At 27.9% G+C, this 22156-nt stretch overlaps 4 protein-coding genes across 17 annotated transcripts in view; 3 read left to right on the top strand and 1 right to left on the bottom strand.

Annotated features, from left to right (window-relative positions):
- LOC100569092 (putative leucine-rich repeat-containing protein DDB_G0290503) overlaps window positions 1-22156 on the bottom strand; it is an 89342-nt gene that overhangs the window by 53487 nt on the left and 13699 nt on the right. The window lies entirely within an intron of this gene.
- Window positions 3650-4662, top strand: Snrpd3 (small nuclear ribonucleoprotein D3 polypeptide 18kDa). Its single transcript, NM_001162336.2, is given in 3 exon segments — window positions 3650-3894; window positions 3987-4173; window positions 4255-4662. Coding segments are annotated over 3 exon segments (420 nt in total). The 5' UTR covers window positions 3650-3768; the 3' UTR covers window positions 4362-4662.
- Window positions 8279-14549, top strand: LOC100160104 (importin subunit alpha-1). Its single transcript, XM_001951408.4, has 10 exons — window positions 8279-8557; window positions 10979-11080; window positions 11431-11587; window positions 11678-11834; window positions 11898-12292; window positions 12368-12543; window positions 12614-12796; window positions 13405-13587; window positions 13653-13796; window positions 13875-14549. The coding sequence occupies exons 2-10, from the start codon at window positions 11009-11011 to the stop codon at window positions 13950-13952; spliced, it is 1545 nt and encodes a 514-aa protein (XP_001951443.1). The 5' UTR covers window positions 8279-8557; window positions 10979-11008; the 3' UTR covers window positions 13953-14549.
- LOC100162156 (palmitoyltransferase ZDHHC6) lies at window positions 16006-18620 on the top strand. Its single transcript, XM_001951425.4, has 9 exons — window positions 16006-16244; window positions 16314-16495; window positions 16561-16645; window positions 16743-16902; window positions 16984-17101; window positions 17274-17411; window positions 17570-17635; window positions 18080-18267; window positions 18326-18620. The coding sequence occupies exons 1-9, from the start codon at window positions 16181-16183 to the stop codon at window positions 18432-18434; spliced, it is 1110 nt and encodes a 369-aa protein (XP_001951460.2). The 5' UTR covers window positions 16006-16180; the 3' UTR covers window positions 18435-18620.

Here is a 22156-nt window from a genome sequence, read left to right as displayed (position 1 = left end):
GACATATTATATACTTATCTATGGTATTAAAAAAAAATTGACCTAAAATAGGTACCTATAATAAATTCCAAATTAATCATATCACAATATTCATTAGGTACTTAATATAACGGGTTATACACCAACAACAAACCGTGATACTATCATAGATATATAATAGTATACTTTAGAAGTTTCATGTACCCATGAATAATATTATACAATCGCAACAAAATAACTAAAATAGTTATTCTAGCTATTTTAATATGGAATTTCGTCCAAATTTGAACTTAAAATGAGTATAAAAATAAACTGTGCTTATGTGTTTTTAGATTTTTTGGTAACAGAATAAACTACTTACGTGGAATCTTGTTTTAAATTTTCAATCCTTATATATAAAAGTTGACCATTTTATAAATTTTTAACTACAAAATGATTATTTTATCTTAAATTTGATAAATTTTTCCAAAAATCGAACGTTAAATGCTTATAAAAAAAAGTTGTGCATATGTATTTTTAATATTTTTCAACTGCTATTGTAATAATATATCAGGAGCCTTGTATTCAATTGTCAAGCTTTTTTACCCAACAAATAAAGTTTTATTGTCTTTCATAGAAAAAAATAATAATACAATTGGAACCAGAAAATGTTCCTAAACGAAAATGTTATCATGTATATGCAAATATAAACGACCAGTGAAAATTTCATGTATCTACGGTCATTTTTTTTTAAAGTTTCACCAAAAACCAAAGTTGATTTTGTGATAAATCGATTTTGCGTAAAAATTCCCATTTTCTTTAATTTTTCTTTTGTTTTTCACGGCGCTTTAGAAAACTATTGGAAATTTTAAGTTTTAACCTTCCCAATGCAACAATAATATTCACTTTCTCATCGAACAAGATATTGAAGTTGAAAATCGAAGCATTATTTCGACTACTTATCGTGTACGTAGACACAAAAAAAATAAAAATAAAAATTATAAAAAAAAAACACACATCATTGTAAAATCAATACATTCATCGTTCCACTCAGAATCTAAAAGAAAATAATTTTTTTTTTTTTTGGGGGGGGGGGGGCGTACAAATATTGTTGACCCAAGGCGCCAAAATTGTAATTACGGCCCTGGGAAGTCGTATTGGTTATAATATATGAATAAAGTAAAATCATTTCACATATTACTATTTTAGGAATACGGAATACAAAACACAAATTGACTAATGCAGAATATAATGAAAAATATAATATATATTTTTGAAATGGCAGAGGTGCAGATTTTTTTATGAAGAGATACGGTAAAAAGTTGTACCTACCTCTGGACCCCAATCAAATAATTGACATGTCCCAAATAATTTCAATGAAATGCCTGTAAATATAATTCCATGACATTTTGTGGAACAGGGTTACGATCCCTTAAACCTCCTCACTATTATGTAGACCTAATACCTACTATAAAATATATTATGCTACTGTGGTCTATGGCACTGTTTTTATTTTATTGATTTCACCGAAAACCCTGAATACGGCCTTGGACGTTTAAACAGGAAGGTAATCGATATTATAACATAATGATTGATTTTTTTTACACATTGAAATTAATTTAAAAATATCAAAATGATTGTAAAATGTCCAAACAATGTACTGATGGCATTGGTGTACCTTTAGTAGCCTATCTATAACAATGTTATATGATAACAATTTATTTTAAAATCATTGAAAACATTTTTTTTTTTTTTTGATTATGACGTCCTGCATGGTTATAAAATAAATATAATTTGTATGTTTGTTGATACAAATCACACAGCGTTTAAAATCAATTTTCAATACCAAATGCTATATTTATTTAATGAACCACATTAATAATCTATTAAGCTACATCTCATGCAACAATATTTAAATAGTGAGATTCATCAATTTTTATTTTTTATAGCAAGATTGTTATTTGAAAACAAATGATTGTTTAAATATTGTATTCAAAAAAGCAAAGCCCAATTATTACAAGTTTAAGATATCATTGTGTATAATATGTAGATCAGCTATAAATTTAACAAAAAGTAAAAATGACATAATTGATAAACAGAAATATAGAATTATATGTAAGAAATAACAAAGTAAAAGACAAGTAAATGTTTGAAAGTTGTATTTTTATTTTAACAATATTGAGTACTCAACCATTAATAGTATTACATTTGGTCTTACGATTGTGTTTATAATAGCTGATTGTCATGTTAAAGTTTCATTCATTTTACCTATTTGCTCATAAAAAGTTTGAAGTCCAAATGACAGAACTATTATACACCCATACACCTATTGATTCCAATAAACAATTTTTTTAAAAAAAAGAATATAAAAATAGACCATAGATAATTTTAAAATAAGGTATCTCCTAATACCATCAAAATATTAAAATAAATATTATATAATTTAAAGAGTAAGTGCTAAATCTTATATAATAATTATAACTAATATTAGAAGTATAATAAAAATAAATATAACATAAATTAGGTAACATAAACTCCACAACCCTATTTGAATATTTCAATTTAATATTAGAATTTATTATACATCTACAAATTTGCTTTGACCCCGCGAATAAGTCGACAACGATGTATCCAGGCAAACTATAAAAAAAATAACGTCGTAAATATTTAAATAAATATAATTGATTTAAGTTTAAATAAGGGCCCTATGCTCGCAGGAACCTAAATTTTAGGGCCCTAATTATAAAATGTCGGAGGGTGCCCAAATATACCCGACATCCTCCCCCCATGCACCCCTATATTTGCAACCACTGATATAAATTATAATTATAAATAACTTCCTTCGTTCGTTTAAATTAGTGGATAAAAACCGCACCAGTAAGTTTGAAAACATACCGGTGCGCTTATTTTTTTTAAATATTTTCAAAATTTTAATGTATTTGTGTAAATTATGTGGTTGTAACGTTCATTCTTAAAACGAAAAACATCCTATTTATTATCTTCTATTCTTTTATATATGTGCTGCCTTACACGTTCAAGACTTAAATTGTTATAGGTACCATTAAAAAGCATAAATTATTTATTCTAATTAATTTATAGGCAATCATCAGTCATCACTCGTCAGACAATTACTCGTTTGTATACACCTATATAGCTATATTATATAACGACTAAATAGTATATAGAATTCTTGTAAAGAATAAAAATTTTAGATTTTAGATTTAGATTATATAGTAATTAGTAGGTAAGTAGTAAATTTGTAAATTGTGAGTAAATACTAATTATCATTGAACATATGCGTTTTAACGACGTTTTAACAACAACTGATTATTCATTTATACAGAAACCGGACGAGAAATAAGACGTTGTCAGGTACTTCGTGTGATACACTGACACGTTTTTTTTTTTGACAATTTTTTAACGTTTTAAATATTCGCGGGTTACAAGAGATATTATGTGACCGTATATAAGTATATCTTTAATCGTGAATATGGATAAACTGTATAATATTTTGATAAGAAATTGTTTTGAGGTTAATCCACTATCACAGAATAATATGTTTTTGGAAGAATTGCCGGCCGCCGTGATCTCACTTGATGCCATGCCAGTCCATTATAATATTTTAGTTCGTGGTTTATCAATTTTTTTTACCAATCACAGCATAGGACGCGAAAATAGATAGATACGCGTTGGACGCTGAAACAGTTAACACTTAACAGACAACACTACTCACTAGCGGCTATTTCCATAATATTAATTATTATATTATATATTATATATTAATAATATTTTTGTAAAATCCACTTCGTAATGTCTATCGGTGTTCCAATCAAAGTGTTGCACGAAGCTGAGGGGCATATCGTCACATGCGAAACGATTGATGGCGAAGTTTATCGTGGTAAGCTTATTGAAGCTGAAGACAACATGAATTGTCAGGTATTATATTTAAAAAAAATAATTGGAATATTGATATTTTAAACATTTAATTTTGCACTTGTGATGAATAAGAAAAATGTAATGTTAAACAGGTATCGCATGTGACAGTTACGTATAGAGATGGACGTGTTGCCCAGATGGAGAATGTGTATGTGAGAGGATCAAAAGTGCGTTTCATTATACTACCTGACATGCTGCGGAATGCTCCTATGTTTAAAAGTAAAATGACTATGGGTGGAGCAGCAGGACGTGGGAAGAGTGGAATGATACGGTCATCGGGTATCTATTGATTATTTTATTTTTGTTAAGGAGTTAATAATATAACTTGTATAGTTAATATTAATTATTGTTATATTTTAGTTGGACGAGGTAGGGGACGTGGCGGTCCTCCGATGGGTCGGGGAGGACCACCCATGGGACGCGGCGGTCCTCCAGCAGCAGGAGGATCATGGAACCAAAGACGTTAATATTATAAATGACATAAATTGTAAACATAATACATACTTCTCTTTTAAGGTTTTTAAAAAGTCCTAAAGGATTATTTCAATTTAAATATATTATATAACATAAATGTGTTTAAATAATTTTGAAATACATACATTTCACTAAAATGTTGTGTATTATTTACACAGTTCAACCATTAATAATTGTAATTATATTAAAAAAAGAAAAATACTTTAAAAAAAAACTTAGTTAAGGCCTAATTCTAAACAATAAATTTAATTCACTTATAATATTGAAATAAATTATAAAACTATACAGATTTAACGGATTGTATTTATTTGCAGAAATGAAAAATTTTTAATAAATATATTATTATGACAATACAATTATAAATAATAACTGCTGTACTACTAACAGCAGATTCTACTAACATGATTGAAAATATATAAGAACTAGTTTCAATACAAATTTAAATCATATAAAAATGTTTACTAGTTACTAGTTTACTATATGTGGTACAGTGATATAAGATATAGGTACAATTTTTAACAAAATTTGATAATATATGTTACAGTTCTCATATTAAATTATGAAAAAAGCCTGGTTAATATGCTTAAATAAGTAGGCTTACTTGAAATTGTTGTATCCATTTTAAAAGTGAGTAACATAGCAAATGTATGCTCAGTGTCAATAGTTTTAATATGTGTGCAGTAGATTGACCTATTATCAAAATGTAAGGCTAAGCTGGGCTCTAACTAATTGGAACAAAACTTTTAACTTAATTAGTTGGTTTCATAATAATATTCTATTTTAACAAATTTAATTCAATATATAAAATAAACTAATCTAATGTATTAAAAACACAACGTAACTAGTACTAGTAATTTCTGTTGTTTTATTTTACTGCAAAAATCTAATTTTTCTATAAAACTGCTGAGTGTCAACTGGATAATTATTAATATTTAGGATTTTGTGATAATAGGTTTCTTATAATATTGTTTCTAGAGGCGGGTCGAACTGTTTGAAATATCAAACCAAACATTAGGTGTAGTACAAATTCCAAAGAAATATACAAACTCCAAAAAAAATTGTACACCTCAAACCTTGCAAACAATAAATGTCTGGTGTTTATTCTATAAATTTTCATTTTGTCTATTGTTATATTATTGACAAAAAATACACCCGTATTTGTCCTTGTTTATTATTTTTAAATACTGAGTCGAATATTCATTCTATATAGTTGCATAATTGTTAAGTAATGCATTATTGTGTAATATGTAACATAATAAGGTGTTAAATTATTGGCTAATAATCTTTATTCCACAACCCACAGATGACACACCACTGATCTAAGACACCCTGTAATTTTTTTTTGTTAAAAATTTGTATTGTATATGATATAAGTATATTTTTTTATCCAGGCAGTTCTTGTTTTTAACCTTTGTTTTTTATGGAGCCATGTAATATTTAAACATTTCTTTTATTGGTACGGCATCAACAATATGGACATTAGCTTACAACAATAACAATAATAACTACATATGAATGTGGATACATTAAATTTCCTAGATTGAGTTATACATGTTAATATATTTAAGAAAAAAATAATTTTTTGAACCTATAGATATAATATTAAATATTATGAAATATCTTGAAAAATATTCAGGCAACGGGGGTTGGCATGAGTTAACTTAAATGTTAAATTCACAAGTTTTGTCGTAGTTTACGTAGCCTGAGCCGGTCAGTAATTCTTTATATATTTACCAATGTTACTTTTAACTTTAAATATAACTTAGTTACAAAACTGTAACTTGCATCTAGTTACACAACATAAAAGTATTTGGTAACTTGTAATTTGTAACCAGTTACAATAAACTAAGTAACTTGCCCGACCCTGACTAAACGTTACTTAAGAATACACACGTCACATGTGCCGAAATAATTGAGAAATAATTATAATATTATATTTTTAATAATGGATGATAGTCGGCCAGCGACACATGCAATTACATAATATCATATTCATATCGGTTGGGTCAGGTTAGGCTTTTAACTTTTGAGTCAATACTCAAAAGGAGGTAGTCAGTAGTCTTGTGTAAATTCTGAATACTTTAAAAATAATTTTCCCAAATGTATTCTGAATAACTATTTAGAATATTTTATTTACAACAATATGTTTTTTCCTTATTTTTCTGGACATTTTTACAATATTAATCACATTTTAAAATTAATAAAGTTGGCGCTAACTTCATAAAGTATCATTGGTTTGATATTTACAACAAAAACTAAAAAGTATTTTCAAAATATTTGAAATACTTTATTCGGAATACTATTTTTATGAAATATTCAAATAGATATTCTGAATAGTGAATACTATTTTTCATAACTATTCGAGTATTTATTGCAAATACTTTTCAAACATTTTTCTTACCCAAGTAGGTATGTTAGCCAGTAAGTTCTATTTGGTCGGTGAGAGGATTGAGGGTGGGGGGGGGGTGAAGGGGTCATAACGACCCCTCGAGCATTATACCATATTTTAGTCAACACGTTGACGAGAAAAAAATTAGTTTAATTTGATTAAATAGTTCTCAGGGGAAAAATATGTTCTATTTTAAGCTCAATGGGATGAACTTTTTCGCGTGTTCACGCCACCACCAGCATGTTTTGATGAATATCGTACCGTATAGCGTATTCATTGTTTTCTAAACTGGCTATAAATAGTATACATAGTAAATAAATGAATTTACTATTTACGTATATGATATTCCCTGGGACCCGGATAGCAAACGGTCACAGAATAGAATCTGCCGTTGTTGGCAGACGGTCGCCGTATCTCCTGAACATTTCTGTATTCTGTATAATATATAGCTTAGTTTTTTTTCAAAATGTTTATTTTTGCTTAATTAATTTCATGGTACCTACTTTTAAAAAATTTGCCCAAACATCATTTGAAAGTTATGGTAAAATTCTACAAATAAAAATAAAAATTTTTCAGGACATAATCATGTATTTATGATTATGCATGACTTGAAGTTGTCAATTACATTAGCCACGACCCCTCACAAATATTACGTAACGTTCAACGGTACCAAGAATCGAGTTATCGTAGAACTGTAGAAATGTAGGTAGTAGGTACCTACTATAGGTGTAAAACGTATTGAACGGTGTGAATAGGTTCGAAGTGTTCGAACTTCAAGGTATAAATTATAAATAGGCAATATTACACTAATAATAAACATAAGTTTCCAGTCTCTACGAGTGATACGTTTTGACTTTACAGGAAAAACAACAAAAACCGTTGATGAAAAATTGTCTCACGGTCATAAATATCCAATTTTGTCAAAATTTAAACTTCAAACGATCATAAAAAATTATTGTCGTGCTACAGTTTTACGCTCAAGTTTTCAAGCTTTTCGACCTATCGAATAATTTTTTTTATCGACATTTATACAGCAAATCGAAAACTTCAAATGTCTTTAAATAGCTCAAAAAAGAGTCAAAATATTTTGAAAATTATTTCATGTACTTGTAGAAAATTCAATACTTTCCCCCAAAACATTTTGGTACAAAAATGTGAAGACCATTGCAATCACGATGTAGAGAAGTCAGAAGAATTAGCATTGAACAGTGTTGTAGTACATACTATATATAATAGCATTCATGCAAAGTGCAATCTTGAATCTTCGGGCTACGATTAAACATTTAAACAACAATATTATTGTGAAAACATTATTATATTATTAATAATTTGTCAATAAATAGATCGGTTTGTCCGCCGTCGCCGGAGAAATATGTACAGACCTGGCATAGTGGCATGTTTCGTCTATGGCGTGTTTTTTTTTTCGTCTTCAACAACTAAAATTATCGGGAAATTTCGGTCATTAGTAAAATAATAATCACATTATTATATAATAATATAGTCCGATAGTGGCAGTAGTGACTGCTTGTGACTTGTCAGTTCACTGCAGTGATCTCATAAATTCATCAGTCGACCAACAGGACTTAACTCTGTACAGTTAATTTAATGCGATCTCTAGTCAGTACTCTATTGAAAAATAGAGACTATTTAAAATTATTAAAATTCATTATTATTTAAAAAAGATTAGTTTATTTGTCGTTTTAGGTCATTTTAAATATTTCGTATTTTATTTTTGTAGTTTTTCATTTTTGAACTCATTGCTATACACTACCACCATAATACCAGGAAACTAATTATCGAGTAAGTATTTGTTTCAATTTTTCACTACATTTTGTATGTAAAAACTAAATTATTTTTTCACTTGGTTAATAAATAATAAATGTAAATACGGAATCGATGTACAATGTTGGTATTAATCGGTGTGCGGGAACGTATTTTCTGTTTTAGTTACATATTATGTATTAAGTGGTTTTGTAGAACAATAAAAAATAGTTAAGTGTATCGTGTTGACTGTCAACAACTTGTTAATAGAATAATATATCTATGAAGACGTTTTAGTAGGTATTCCCTACCCAACTATTGTTTTTTTTTATAGGCACGGGCGTGGTATTCACAATCACAATATTGAATAGGTATTGTAGAAACCCAAAAATAAAATAATAATATTTTGGGGTCTTAGATTTATTTTTCGTGAATTAAATTTTTGATTTTAGATAGGTATATGAAGAAATTTATATTTAAAATGTATTGTTTTACATAATTAACATATATTATTATGGATACCTATATTTATTATGGTTCATAATATTAAATAGATATTTATTATTTTTTCAATGATATCTGTTTGTTTATACCTATATTACATGTATCTAGGGTGATCTATTTAACTATCTAAGTGTCTACGCTCACTATTTCGAAAGGTTTAAACTTTTTTGAAAATATTTTTTATCATTTTATTTGTAAAGATTTTACTTTTTTAAAAGACATACATTTTTAATTTCATATTCCAAATTTCCAAAGCAGTATTATTCAGAGTATTTCAGTCTATAAAGATCAAATTTCATACAAACAGTTCATTATACCAGTTAAAATCCTTTAAAGTTGTATGAGCGGAGTAGGGTGGATGGTACAGGCAGCACAGCAGGACTACCCCGCAATATGTTGTCCACCACTACGCTCATCTAAACTTTAAATGAATCAGTCTTTTGAGAAACCGTAGTATTAGTCCTAAAACCCAGTTTTGGAAAAATTATTTTAAAAATGGACAAGTCTGGATATAAAAATATAAAAATCCTAAAATATTACATTATAATATGTAGATCTATACATTTGAAAATTCCAAACTTGCAATAAAACGTGATTCCATATTTTTGGACAAGTTGGGTTTCTCAAACAACTGATTCAAATGCTTATAACAGTTAAACTGAAATTCTTGTCCCAAATTGATCTTTAAAGATTGAAATACTTGCTCCGAATAATATTCTGCTCTGGAATATGAAATTAAAAATGTATGGTTTTTTAAACTAAAACGATAAAAAACAGTAAAAATATTTTTTTTTCAGTGTTTTGAAATGATATCTGATTATAAAAAAATAGTTAAAACGTTTCAAAATAATGAGTTCGGTACTGTAGACTTTTAAATGGATTATCGGGTATATATATATATATTTTATATTGTTGTTTCTGGTAATGAATTGAAGAGTTTGTACTTTATGGGGTCAAAAGTTAAAAAACTCCCAGTACTTTAAAAAATAATGCACATTTTTTAAAAAATTTTATATTATTATAATAATCGTTTTGTAACCTCAGTTACCTAAAAGTTAGGCTGTCTTTGCTTAGAACTATATTTCATTTTAAACTAAGATTTATCATTGAATTTAAATTTAAGTATTTAACACATCTATTACAGTTAACTACTTAATGATTACTAAGGTACAACTCTGTACATACACTTGACACCTACTTAACAGTTAAGTTGGTTACCTACTTGACGGATTTTTATTTTAATTTAAAATTATTGAGGTACTGAATTTTTCAAATTCTAGCATTTAATTAATTTTAAGTAGGTATTTTCATTCTGGTAGTAATTTAGGTAATAGTTATATTATATTAGAACACAATTTTTACCCTTTTTATTACATATTGTATCACTTTTATTGATTATTGGCCACAGAATGGGAACATTTTACTAAATTGTTAGATTAGGTAGAAGTAAGGATAGAATTTAAGTTTGTAAAATATTAGAACCATTGGGGGGATTGATTAGTTTGAATGTTTTATCTATACCAAATAAAGAAATGGAACGATGGGAGATTTAAACATTTTTATGAGCTGCTATCAACATAACATATAATCTTAAGTAGGACATATTAAAATGTGACTACAAATTGAAAATTACAAAACTAGAATGTAGTAGAAGTTGGAAAGACTTCCTGTAAAAAACACAAAAGCCTGCCGAAAAATTACAATTATTTTAACACAAGTACGTATAACAAAATTTTTTCTGAAGAAAAAACATATTTCAAACTCAGAGTTGCATTTAATTAGCCATTTAGAATTTAATAATACTTTAGTCTTGAGGTGATTTTCATTTATTTATTTTTGTAGTTTGATATAATGTAACTGTATTAGGTATTATTGTGTTATTACTTAATAGATTACAATTAATAACTTGTAGACTTAATAATTTAATCAACTAATTTTATTGTATTTTTTTTGTAGGCACTACACTGGGAATCATCAAAATTTAGAATGCCTGTGAAAAAAACACTTCTTAATAGCCGTAGTTTTGATGTATACCAGGATAGAAATAAGTATTATGAGGTAAAACACTTAAATATTATTATTAGTCATTAGTTATTACATTGTAATGTTGTTATTGACTAATATTGACTATTTACTATTTAAGTAAGTATAGCTTAACTAATTTGGACCATGAAACTAAAAATAAATGTTCACAATTTCTTTTTTATGTGCATTTTTAAATGTAATCGATGCATCTAGATTTGTTTATACTTACATCAGTATTTTAACAATCTTCATTAAAATATTTTTCATGTTTCATTCAATTTTAAAAAAACTAATATTGACAAAATATTTATTTGTTTTTTATAAATTAAATTAATTAAAGAGATACATTAATTTCATTAATTATAATTTATGTGGTTTACTAGGATTTACGCCGTAAACGTAATGATGTAACTATTGAGTTGCGAAAAACCTTACGTGACGAACAATTGAAAAAACATAGAAATATAGTTCTAGATGCCCATGATGATGAATTGGAAATTAAACCTGAAGTTGATTTGACAATTGATGATATCAAAGAAGGTGAATTAAAATGTCTTTTTTTCAATATCTTCTTTACTGAATATTTTTATTCCTAATAATTTTAATTTATTTTGAAAATAATGTATTAAGGTTTAAAAAGTCAAACATCAGCAGTAAAGAAATTGAGTTGCTTAAAATATGCTCGTAAGATGTTAAGTTCAAGGAAATGTGCTCCCATTGATGACTTCATTAAAGCTGGTATTTTACCAATGTTGATGGATTTCTTGACTCCAAAATATAACAATGAGTATGATGATTGTTGGTTATTCATAAATCTTAAATGTTTTTAATAATATGCATATTTTAACAGTACTGATTTCCAATATGAATGTGCTTGGATATTGACTAACGTAGCATCAGGATCATCAGCAAACACCATTTGTATAGTTAATGAGGGTGCAGTTCCTTTACTTATAAATTTGCTCAAATCACCAGATATACGTGTGATGGAACAAGCTGTTTGGGCATTAGGGAATATTGCGGGTGATGGACCCCAACTTAGGGATATTGTATTATCAAACGGTATTGTACCAATTTTAAACAGCTTATTAGAAAAAACAGAGCAAGTAACTGCACAACAGAACATAGTATGGACGCTATCAAATCTTTGTCGCAGCAAAACTCCTCCTCCAAATTTTAATTATTTACTTCCATCTATTCCATTGTTGGTTGGAATGTTGAGTCATAATGATTCTCAGGTTGTTTGTAAGTAAATACTGAAATACTACTAAATAGTATTTATCCAATATTGTTATATTAATATCTATTCATATGTGGTAGCTAATGCTTGCTGGGCTTTATCATACTTGACTGATGGGAGTAATGAAAAAATTCAAGTAATTATTGAAGCTGGTACATTGAGGGCCATTTTAAAATATTTAGAAGTTGATGACACCACCATACTTATACCTGCGCTACGAGTAGTTGGCAATATTGTGTCTGGTAATGATACACAAGTAAGTTAATTTTGTTATATTAAAAGTTATTTTTATTTTCATTATTTAATCCTCTATGACATTTATGTAGACAAAGCATGCATTGGATCATGGTATACTTAAATACCTTCATAATCTATTAAATCATAGGCGTATTCCTGTTGTGAAAGATGCTGCTTGGTTGTTATCAAATGTGATGGCTGGTAGTGTAGAACAAATTCAAGCAGCCATTGATCATAATCTATTGCCAGTTTTGATTCGAGCTCTACAACGTGTAAGTACAAAGTTATGAATTTTGATTAAATAGGTTTTGAAAATAATAGTGTGTGCTATTCGATATTTTTTCCTCTACAAAGAATCATTAATTTGTTTATGTTAATTAGTTACCATGACAATAAAATCAGTTAGAAAATCTGTACCCAGCCCCAGTGGCATATACAAGGGGGGACGTGGGGGGTCAGATCTACCCAATTGGCTTTGAAGTGTTGGGTGTGAATTTTGAATCAATTAAAATTATATTCATTGTTCCTTATTCTTAAATATTTTATTACCTTTTTTTCCCCCATGGTATAGAGAACCGGAGGGGGACTGCGTTAGCATTATATCCCCTCAATATTATTACCTAAGTGTTTTGAGAGTGTGGGTGATTTTCCAATATTCCCGTCCCATTTAGCTTTGTCGTTTTATTTTTTTGATCCCCACCCTTTTAAAAATCATGTCTACGCTACTGCCAGCCCTAAATTTCTTCTTATATTTCTGAGTGTATAGAATCCTTCTATCCTGTCAAATTCTTCAGGTTGAACTAGACATATTCACTGGGTTACTAGAGTTTGCTTAACTCTTTAATTTAAACAAATGTTAAATATTTAATTATTTTAATAGGGAGATGTTAAAGTACAAAAAGAAGCTGCTTGGGCCATAAACAATCTATTTAGTGGTGGTTCAGATGCTCAGAAAGCTCATCTGATTGATATTGGAATATTAGAACCTTATTGTGGCTTATTAATATCTCCAGATGATAGAATGGTAGAAATTATACTGGAAGGTCTTAATCAATTATTGGAAGTAAGATACAAATTCTATGTTACGTTTTGTCACATATTCTAACAGCAGTGTTTTGTGCATTTAAGAAATCTGAATGCACCCGAGGCAAGCTTTGTATGCTAATTGAGGAAGCAAGTGGGTTAGATCACCTGGAAGCATTGCAGAATCATTCTTCTCAAAAGATTTATGAGATGTCATTCAATATAGTTGAGAAATATTTTCAAGGAGAGGTTTGTTTAACATTAATTTTCTAAGCTGATTATTTCACCCGTTAACTAATTCACAATGTTTTTTTTTTTACTATTTAGGATGAAACTCTAGAATTTGACTTGGGAATTATTCCCCGCGATATGAGTTCGGGTAATTTGTTCAGCATTGATCATTGACTAGAGAAAATATATCTCATAAATTAAGTGTAACTGATTGATATAAAATTAACCGGTTCTTATTTTTCATTCAATTATTTTTGTGTATTAAAATTATTAAATTTATTTTTATGTTATCAAATCACCTATATTTAGATTTTTCAACTAGTTATTTTTTATACAAATTTATATATTATATACTAATCTACTAAATATAATGTACCTTCATTGTTTATAATGCTAGTACATAATGTTATATACACACTTTATTGCTTTTATAATTTTAAAACAAATTATGTTATTTAAAAAAAAATATTCTTTTTAGAATCAATTTTATTTGACATATTGTGAAATTCCATAAATTTACATTTTTCTTAGTAAAAGTATTATTAATTTTAAAAATTTTAAAAATGAAAAATATTTTCTTTCCACTGCTACTACCATTCCTTTTACTTACCTATGCTGTGTGCCAGTGTTTACCAAATCATATATTAAAATTATTCTTATAATTACAAAATGCTCAATTATTGTTTCCATAAATTTCTATTTGTCAAAAAATATTTTTCTGTTTGTACTTTACAATACCTAATTATATAAGACTTTGTTTCTGAAACACAATTGATATTTAATTTTATTCATATGAACAGCCTATATAATATTATGATAGTGTTTTTTAATCTGATGCAAAATACTTTTTTAAAAATATGGATGTAATAAACAATTCAATATTCAGCTAATAGTTGATTTTTTATTAGCCGCAAGTTTATACTCTGACAGAATTGTGACTTTGTGTGATTGCAAAGGTACCTTTAAAGTGGTTTTTACTACTCTCAAATGCAAGAGTTTTGTTTCTCAAAATTAACTAAAATTAAACAATTATTTTACTTGTCCAGTCTATACGGGTACTAAGATTGAAAAATACTTGTGAATTATGTGTAAAAATATCTTTATTTAAGGATTTTACTATATTAAGTACCTACCCAGCAATGGCTACGGAAGTCACCCAAGGGGTGGAGCGAATTTTCAAAAATTAAATTGTATTTTTGTTTAGCCAAATATTATAATAAAAAATAATGTTAAAAAGACAGCCCTAATGGTGTTTGACACCACACTCGTATCCGCCAATGTACCTACCTATTATGCTATTAAAATATAATATAGTAATTTATTATTATATAATTTCATATTATATTACTATATAGATAGTAGATACCTACGTAATATGTAAATCCGTACTGTATGAATTGCTTAAAATGAATGGACATTTTTTAAAAGTTTTGTTGTTCACCTACCAATAGTATGTAAATAATAATCAAGGAACTACAAGGTGACGAAAAGTTTCAAGTCTACGAAAAATATTTTTTTCTAAATTACAACAAATTAACTAAAATCGTACATTTTAGTTGAAGTTTAAATAGGTAGCTAATTTCATCGACATTTTAATTTCAAAGTTAAAACGCTTATAAAATCAGAAAATTGTGTTAATTAGAAAAGTATAAATTCTAATATATTGATTAAACATTGCTATAAGCCTATAACTTAGGTATAAGAACAACTTAATAAATGTTGTATCTTGTATTACGTTTTTCAAGCTTTTTAAATTGATGTTTCATATAAATAATATACATAATATACCAAACAGAAGTATAATTATACGCAGCGAAAAAGCTTTTTTAAATACACCAATAAACAAAGCTGGGATTAGGTGGATACTTATGCCGAACAAAAGATAGTGATGTAAATTTTGCAAAAGCCTACGATTCGACATTCGTAATTACGATGAACATTCTTTATGGCGCTAGGCGCATAGATATTCTACGACATAATTGAAAACGTATAATATATCTATGGTTAAACCACGAATCAAGATATCTAACAGAATTTTGTGCCCTATTGTTCCGAGGTGGTATCTTACATGTATATATGTTTATGATCTAAGGGTGGTATCAGATAAATGGTGGTATAGGAGCCAACTGGGAATGGGGTACTTGTCCCGTATTTCCTGGAGCCGGAACTATCTTCTCAAGTATAATTATATTATCATTTATCATTGTATGTTAAAAAATGATAATAGATTACGGATAATGTATTATAATATGTACTTACTACATAATACTTATAATTTTTATATTTAAATACAACTACATTTGTGAAAACTTTGAACTTCAAAGGTTTCTTTAATTATTTATTTGTACTTTACCGTCATGAATATTATATAATATTAATGGAAAGTTATCGACTTGCTCAAAATGCGTCCCGTTCGTCAATCATCTTCGACAAGATTTCTCCATTGGGGACCAATTTTGTCAATTAGTAAGTTTTTATTTTAAAAATTGTTTAAATACCTATAGGTGTTGTAATTTGATTTTGGGTGTATTTCAGTAATTTACAAATTTGTAACACTGACAACGTTATATTTTACGGAAATGTGGTGGCCATGTTTTGGTTCATTGGGAGGATTTCTCAATAACGTACTTTTGCTTACGTTATTTGTCATCAGCTTTTCATGTTATTTGAAATCTGTTATTGTTGGTCCAGGATTTCTTCCACTCAAATGGAAACCGGTACTACCTATAAATTTAGAATTTTTCCATTACACAAAACACTAAACTTGATTTTTATTTCTCAGGAATTTGAAGAAGACCAACAGTATTTGCAGTTTTGTACAATATGTAATGGGTACAAAGCACCCCGTGTTCATCATTGTCATAAATGTAATAATCTGAAATATTTTAAACTATCATTATCTTGTAACGTCAATGAGGCCAATCGTTAGAATCTGTTTTATATATTTTAAAATCTTTAATTTAGGTAACCGTTGTGTGTTAAAAATGGATCATCATTGTCCGTGGTTGAACACTTGTGTAGGTCATGCAAATCATCCATCTTTTCTGATATTTATTTTTGTATCAATTATAGCATCTATTCAATCATCCACATTATTACTCAGGACCCTTCTGCTTGTACTCGCGTAAGTAAGTTTTTGTAATTAATAATAGATTAAATTAGTTTTGATCTTATGTATTTTATTTTGTATTACATACTTAAACAGCCAGTATGGACATCGGGTATTGGTATATTTTCCATTAAAGTTAACCCTTTTATGGCTTACAGCATTTGGATTAGCTATATGTTTAATCCTTACACTCAGTTTACTGTTATTTATACAAGTGAGTGCATATCAAGTAATTATTTAAATAAACACCTATTTACCTAATATAACTTGTTATAAAACTTATGGAAGTGTAATATTTTGTGTATACATCAATACATGTAAGATATAAAATGAAACATTAAAACTACATAATATAATAATGTGTTAATGATGTATTTTTTTAATAGACGAAATATGTGCTAAAAAATTGTACAAATATTGAAGACTGGATTGTGGGAAAAGCAATATCAAGGCGTGAACAAGATCGGAATTTGCCACCATTTATATATCCATACAATTTAGGGAAATTAAATAATATTAAAGCAGTAAGTACATATTTTGTAAAAATGTAATTGTACTTACTGTAATTAACTAATTTTGGGTATCTATCACTTAGAACATAAAATCTTAACTTTTTCTATTTGGTTTGAATGCATATTAAAAAGTCTCGATAATTCCTTTATATCAATTTTATTATTGTTAGTTTTTTTCCAAAAACGATGGTATTCACTGGGCAGTACGTGATGGATGTGGTGAATATGATTTAACAGTAAGCAAAAATATTAAATAACACTTTTCGTTTAATTAAGCAAAACAAATAAGTAATTTGTTATTTAGCCAGAGAAAACTGCATCCAAATGTTTGAGCACTTAAGTCTTAATATATTTTAATTTAAAACTTTGAAAAGCTATGTCTCATATTATCATTATCATATAGTCTCGAAACGACGGAATATTTGCATTCAAGACATTGATATTTTTGTCATAATCATTTTGTGTTGTAATGTTATCGTATAGTTTGATTTCGTTAATGTAGGGTTATAAATAAGCAATGAGGCTTTTTAAGTTTTTATTTAATTAATACTACTGGTTACTTATAACGATTACTTATTGGCTATTATTATTATTTGTAGGTAATATACTAAGCATTACTGTTTCTTAAATATAGAGTATTATACTAATTAACATTTTATTAAATTATATATTTTTTAAAGATTGAGCAATTAGAACAAAAATTAATAAAAGAATCATGGAAACAACCCATGGTAGTAATTAAAGAATACAACGGCCGATGGTTTCCATTAATGTTTGGGTTATGCGTTTGTTGTCAAATACCATGGACTGACGAAACACGAATGCCATTAAATGTCGGTGAAATTGTTCAAGTCACTAGATTCCGAAAGTAAGATATTTTATGAAAATATTTTACCATCAATTAACAGTTAACATTTTTGTATCAGATATTGGATGTATGGTCATAAAAGTTATTCCAACGGTACTCGGTTACGAGGATGGTTTCCAAAACCTTGTGTGTATTCAATACCTAGTGCACTGAAGAAAGACAAATAAACTTTTTTAAATGACAATTTCTTTTGCTATTTCTATCGGTATATATTATATACCAGATTTGTGTTACTTGAATTATTTTGAAGTCTTGTAAAAAATGATTTGTAATATTTTTATTAAAATGAAATCATTAATTTATAATTTTTATTTAATATTTTTTAAATATATATATTACACATTCCTTAATAATTTAATTGTTTTGAAGTTTTTTTTGAGAGATCCATATGGTAATTATGATATTTTTGATTTAAAGAAATAAGATTAAAAGCCTATCAATATGGTTTTAACTTTAATAGATTCAATAATCTAGTGCCATGTTCAGTGTTGAATACTGGAAGAATAACAAATTATGTTAAATTAAAAAAAACATTTGATTATCTGGATGAACAAACATTTATTAATTGCATTTTAATGCTATATTGAATTATACATATTTTGTAATTTTAAGGTGCATACTGCATACATAATATACACACTGTATGCTTATAAAGTTATAAATATTACAATAGAAACCAAACGGTTATTTATAATAAATAAATGTTTATAATTTTAAAATATTAAAATATACAATTAATGTGTTAAAATATTAAATAATATTAATATTATATATATTGATCAGGCGGCGTTTTAAATAGGTAACCACATGTACAAATAAAATGATAAATGTAATTTTTCATTGCGGGCAGACCTGACAGCCTGACATAATAAATGTAAAAAACCAAATAAAATCTGAACAAATGATAAAAAAAGATAGATTATTAGCAATTATTAAAATAACTGTGATTTTTTGTAACAAACAACTAAACAAGTAACAACAGTTTATTATAATTCATATTATTTGCAAAATCCAAACATACGAAAAGTCATAATTTTAAAATTGAAAAACTTTTTATAAATAATAACAATATGTACCAAATAACAAATAGATAATTTAATAATTAGTAAATTTTATCGAAGAAAAGTTAGATAAATTCTATAGAATTTATTTTACCGGTAACTTAAAAATGTTGAAATGAATTATTCTTTATTTGTCGTATTTTTTATTAACCTCTATTTTTGGAACGATGCGCATATAATCTTTTCCTGATGGTAATTCGATAACTGTAGCGGAAGGGAATTTTTTTTCAATTTCATCTTTAGGTACTTTTGATGACACTAAGCAATCCGTGACAGGCTATAAAAAATAAACAAAATAATAGGTTTGCAATAATTGAAGGGTGCAAATGCAATACGTGGTATTGCCAAAATTTTGAAAATCGAGTTAAACATCGATTCTTATGGAAAAAAATGTGAGGAATTCGATTTTGCAGTCAGAATTAAATTATATCGATTACTTTTGTGAATAAAATCGATTTTAAAACTGATGTTCAATGCATAATGTGATATTGGCATATTGTCACATTTAATGTCAATGCAAAACTTGGTATTACACTATTACATACTCAATTATGTTCAAGTCAAAACGTATTATTGCCATGTTGTTAGTATTTGAGCATATTTGATATGATTGCAAAACGTGGTATTGCCAATATTGCATTTTTCTTCAAAACGTGGTATTGCAGGAAATAATGCGTTTTGTATCAACAGGAATAGGAACAACTTTAAAACGTGATATTGCCATTACCTATTCAAAACTTGCAATACCACGTTTTGGTCTGACACGAAATTTTTAAAGCATTAAAAACGACGTTTACAATAATTTAGGTAGATTTGTTTTGACACTGTCAATCGTTTAGTTTTTATTTTTATTTTTTTACATATAAATAAACTTATTCTAATTGTTTATAGTCGTCAGAAAATGTGTTACAGTTTTCCTTGATTTGTGAACATTTTGGTTTTTGGCAATACCACCTTTTGCATTTCCCCCCTTCATTATTATAAGTAGGTACTTATGACACCTAATATTATTTAACACTGAACAGTGGCTTGGCGCGGGTAGACGCCCACAGCTACTAGCTCCCGGATGGATGACCACCCGGGTTCGTAGTAGTTAAAACCTTACCACACGTCCACACTTATACGTGTTAATTACCTACAGTAACAACCGTTACAACACCTTAGCTTACCAACCACAGTTCATCCCATAACCCCTACAACTACACCACAGACTAGATGAAATTTCATCTATTCTGTGACTACACTATATATATACCTACTACTAGGGCACTATAGATACAGGTATGCTACGCCGCCATTTTGCGACTAATAATGTTATGTGAATTTGAATTTCTCCCCCTTTATTTTATCATTTTATCATTGATAAATGAGTCGCAAAATGGTGGCATAGCATACCCATTCTATGTAGAGCCTTACTACTACCTACCTAGAATCTAGATAGTACTATCTTAAATCGTGCCTACTACAGCTAATGGCCATAGTCGCAAGGCTTAAGTTCAATTTAAAAAAGAAAAAAAAACACTCAACATGTACACAGTAAAATTTCATTTGCAGCTAATGAAACATTGAAACGATCTAACGTCTTAAGAATAAAACAATGCTTTTATATACTATCATAATTAAAATTAAACATGTTGGTGTGTAATAAATCATAATATCTAGTATGGTGTATGATAAACATTTTTTAAATTTATTATAAAAATATCATAAATTGCCGAAGTTAAGAGGACGTGATACCCGCATGTGTTGTCTCCATCTTATAAGTGCATAACATAGCAAATTATACGCAAGGCAGAACACGTGTAGCTCCGTTAGCTTAAAAATTAGAGTAAATTGACCTCTTATAAAATCTAAAGGTAAGATTATTATTTAAGCAACCTCATGAGCTTTTTATCATATTTTAATTTTTAAGCGAGTTATGAGTACTTTAAAATGCACAAGCAATTTATAATTTTAAAATACTTATAGCTCGCTTTAAAATTAAAATATAATAAAAAGCTCATGAGATTGTCTAGATCAGCGTTTCCCAAATAGTGGGTCGCGACCCACTACCGGGCCATAAAAAATTTAATACCGGGTCGCAAAATTTAATGAAATTCTCATGTGAAGCAGGATTTTCAACACTCGTGTTCCTGAAGAATAAATACAGGAATCGGTTGGAAGTCGAACCGGACTTAAGAATACAATTAACGTCCTTTCCAGCAAACTTAAAAATAAACAGCTTCATACTTCTCATTGATATATTATAATTATTACATTGTAGTTTCAAAATATAAATTAACGCTTTAATTTTGTTATAAAATTCTATGTAGATATTCAAATGTGTTTTATTTTGCCTTTTATTACACAATGATAAACGTAAAATATTTTCGTGGGTCACGAAGGTGAAAAATATAAATTACCGAGCCAGCCCAAACAAAAGTTTGGGAAACGCTAGTCTAGATAATAATCTAACCTTTAGATTTTATAAGAGGTCAATTTACTCTAATATTTAAACTAATGGAGCTACACGTGTTCTGCTTTGCGTATAATTTGCTATGTTACGCACTTGTAAGACGGAGACAACATATGCGGGTATCAAGTCCTCTACAAATTGTATTATACAATCAAATTAAGTTCATAATTTTTTCAGGTAAGTTGGTAGTAGGTATTATAGGAGTATAACACTAGGGCATTAGCATCGCATAGGCAGTGTTGGGTAAGTACCTAATGCAATTATGAATATTGTGTAAAAACGTAATCTATTACAATTATTGTTTCCAAGTAACGTAATTTAACGTAAATGTAATTGAAATTATTTTTGATAAGTAGGTAATTCCCATAATATA

This window comes from Acyrthosiphon pisum, chromosome A2, assembly GCF_005508785.2.
Source record: "Acyrthosiphon pisum isolate AL4f chromosome A2, pea_aphid_22Mar2018_4r6ur, whole genome shotgun sequence".
NCBI classification, from domain to species: Eukaryota; Metazoa; Arthropoda; class Insecta; order Hemiptera; family Aphididae; genus Acyrthosiphon; species Acyrthosiphon pisum.
This window is presented reverse-complemented; position numbering and strand designations above follow the sequence as displayed.

Coding starts and splice junctions, on each gene's coding strand:
- LOC100160104 (XM_001951408.4), top strand. CDS start 11,009: ATGCCTGTGAAAAAAACACTTCTTAATAGCCGTAGTTTTGATGTATAC. Junction 12,797..13,404: donor TGATTCGAGCTCTACAACGT/GTAAGTACAAAG, acceptor TTATTTTAATAG/GGAGATGTTAAAGTACAAAA. Junction 13,797..13,874: donor AGAAATATTTTCAAGGAGAG/GTTTGTTTAACA, acceptor TTTACTATTTAG/GATGAAACTCTAGAATTTGA.
- LOC100162156 (XM_001951425.4), top strand. CDS start 16,181: ATGCGTCCCGTTCGTCAATCATCTTCGACAAGATTTCTCCATTGGGGA. Junction 16,245..16,313: donor GGGACCAATTTTGTCAATTA/GTAAGTTTTTAT, acceptor GGTGTATTTCAG/TAATTTACAAATTTGTAACA. Junction 17,636..18,079: donor GTGGTGAATATGATTTAACA/GTAAGCAAAAAT, acceptor TATTTTTTAAAG/ATTGAGCAATTAGAACAAAA.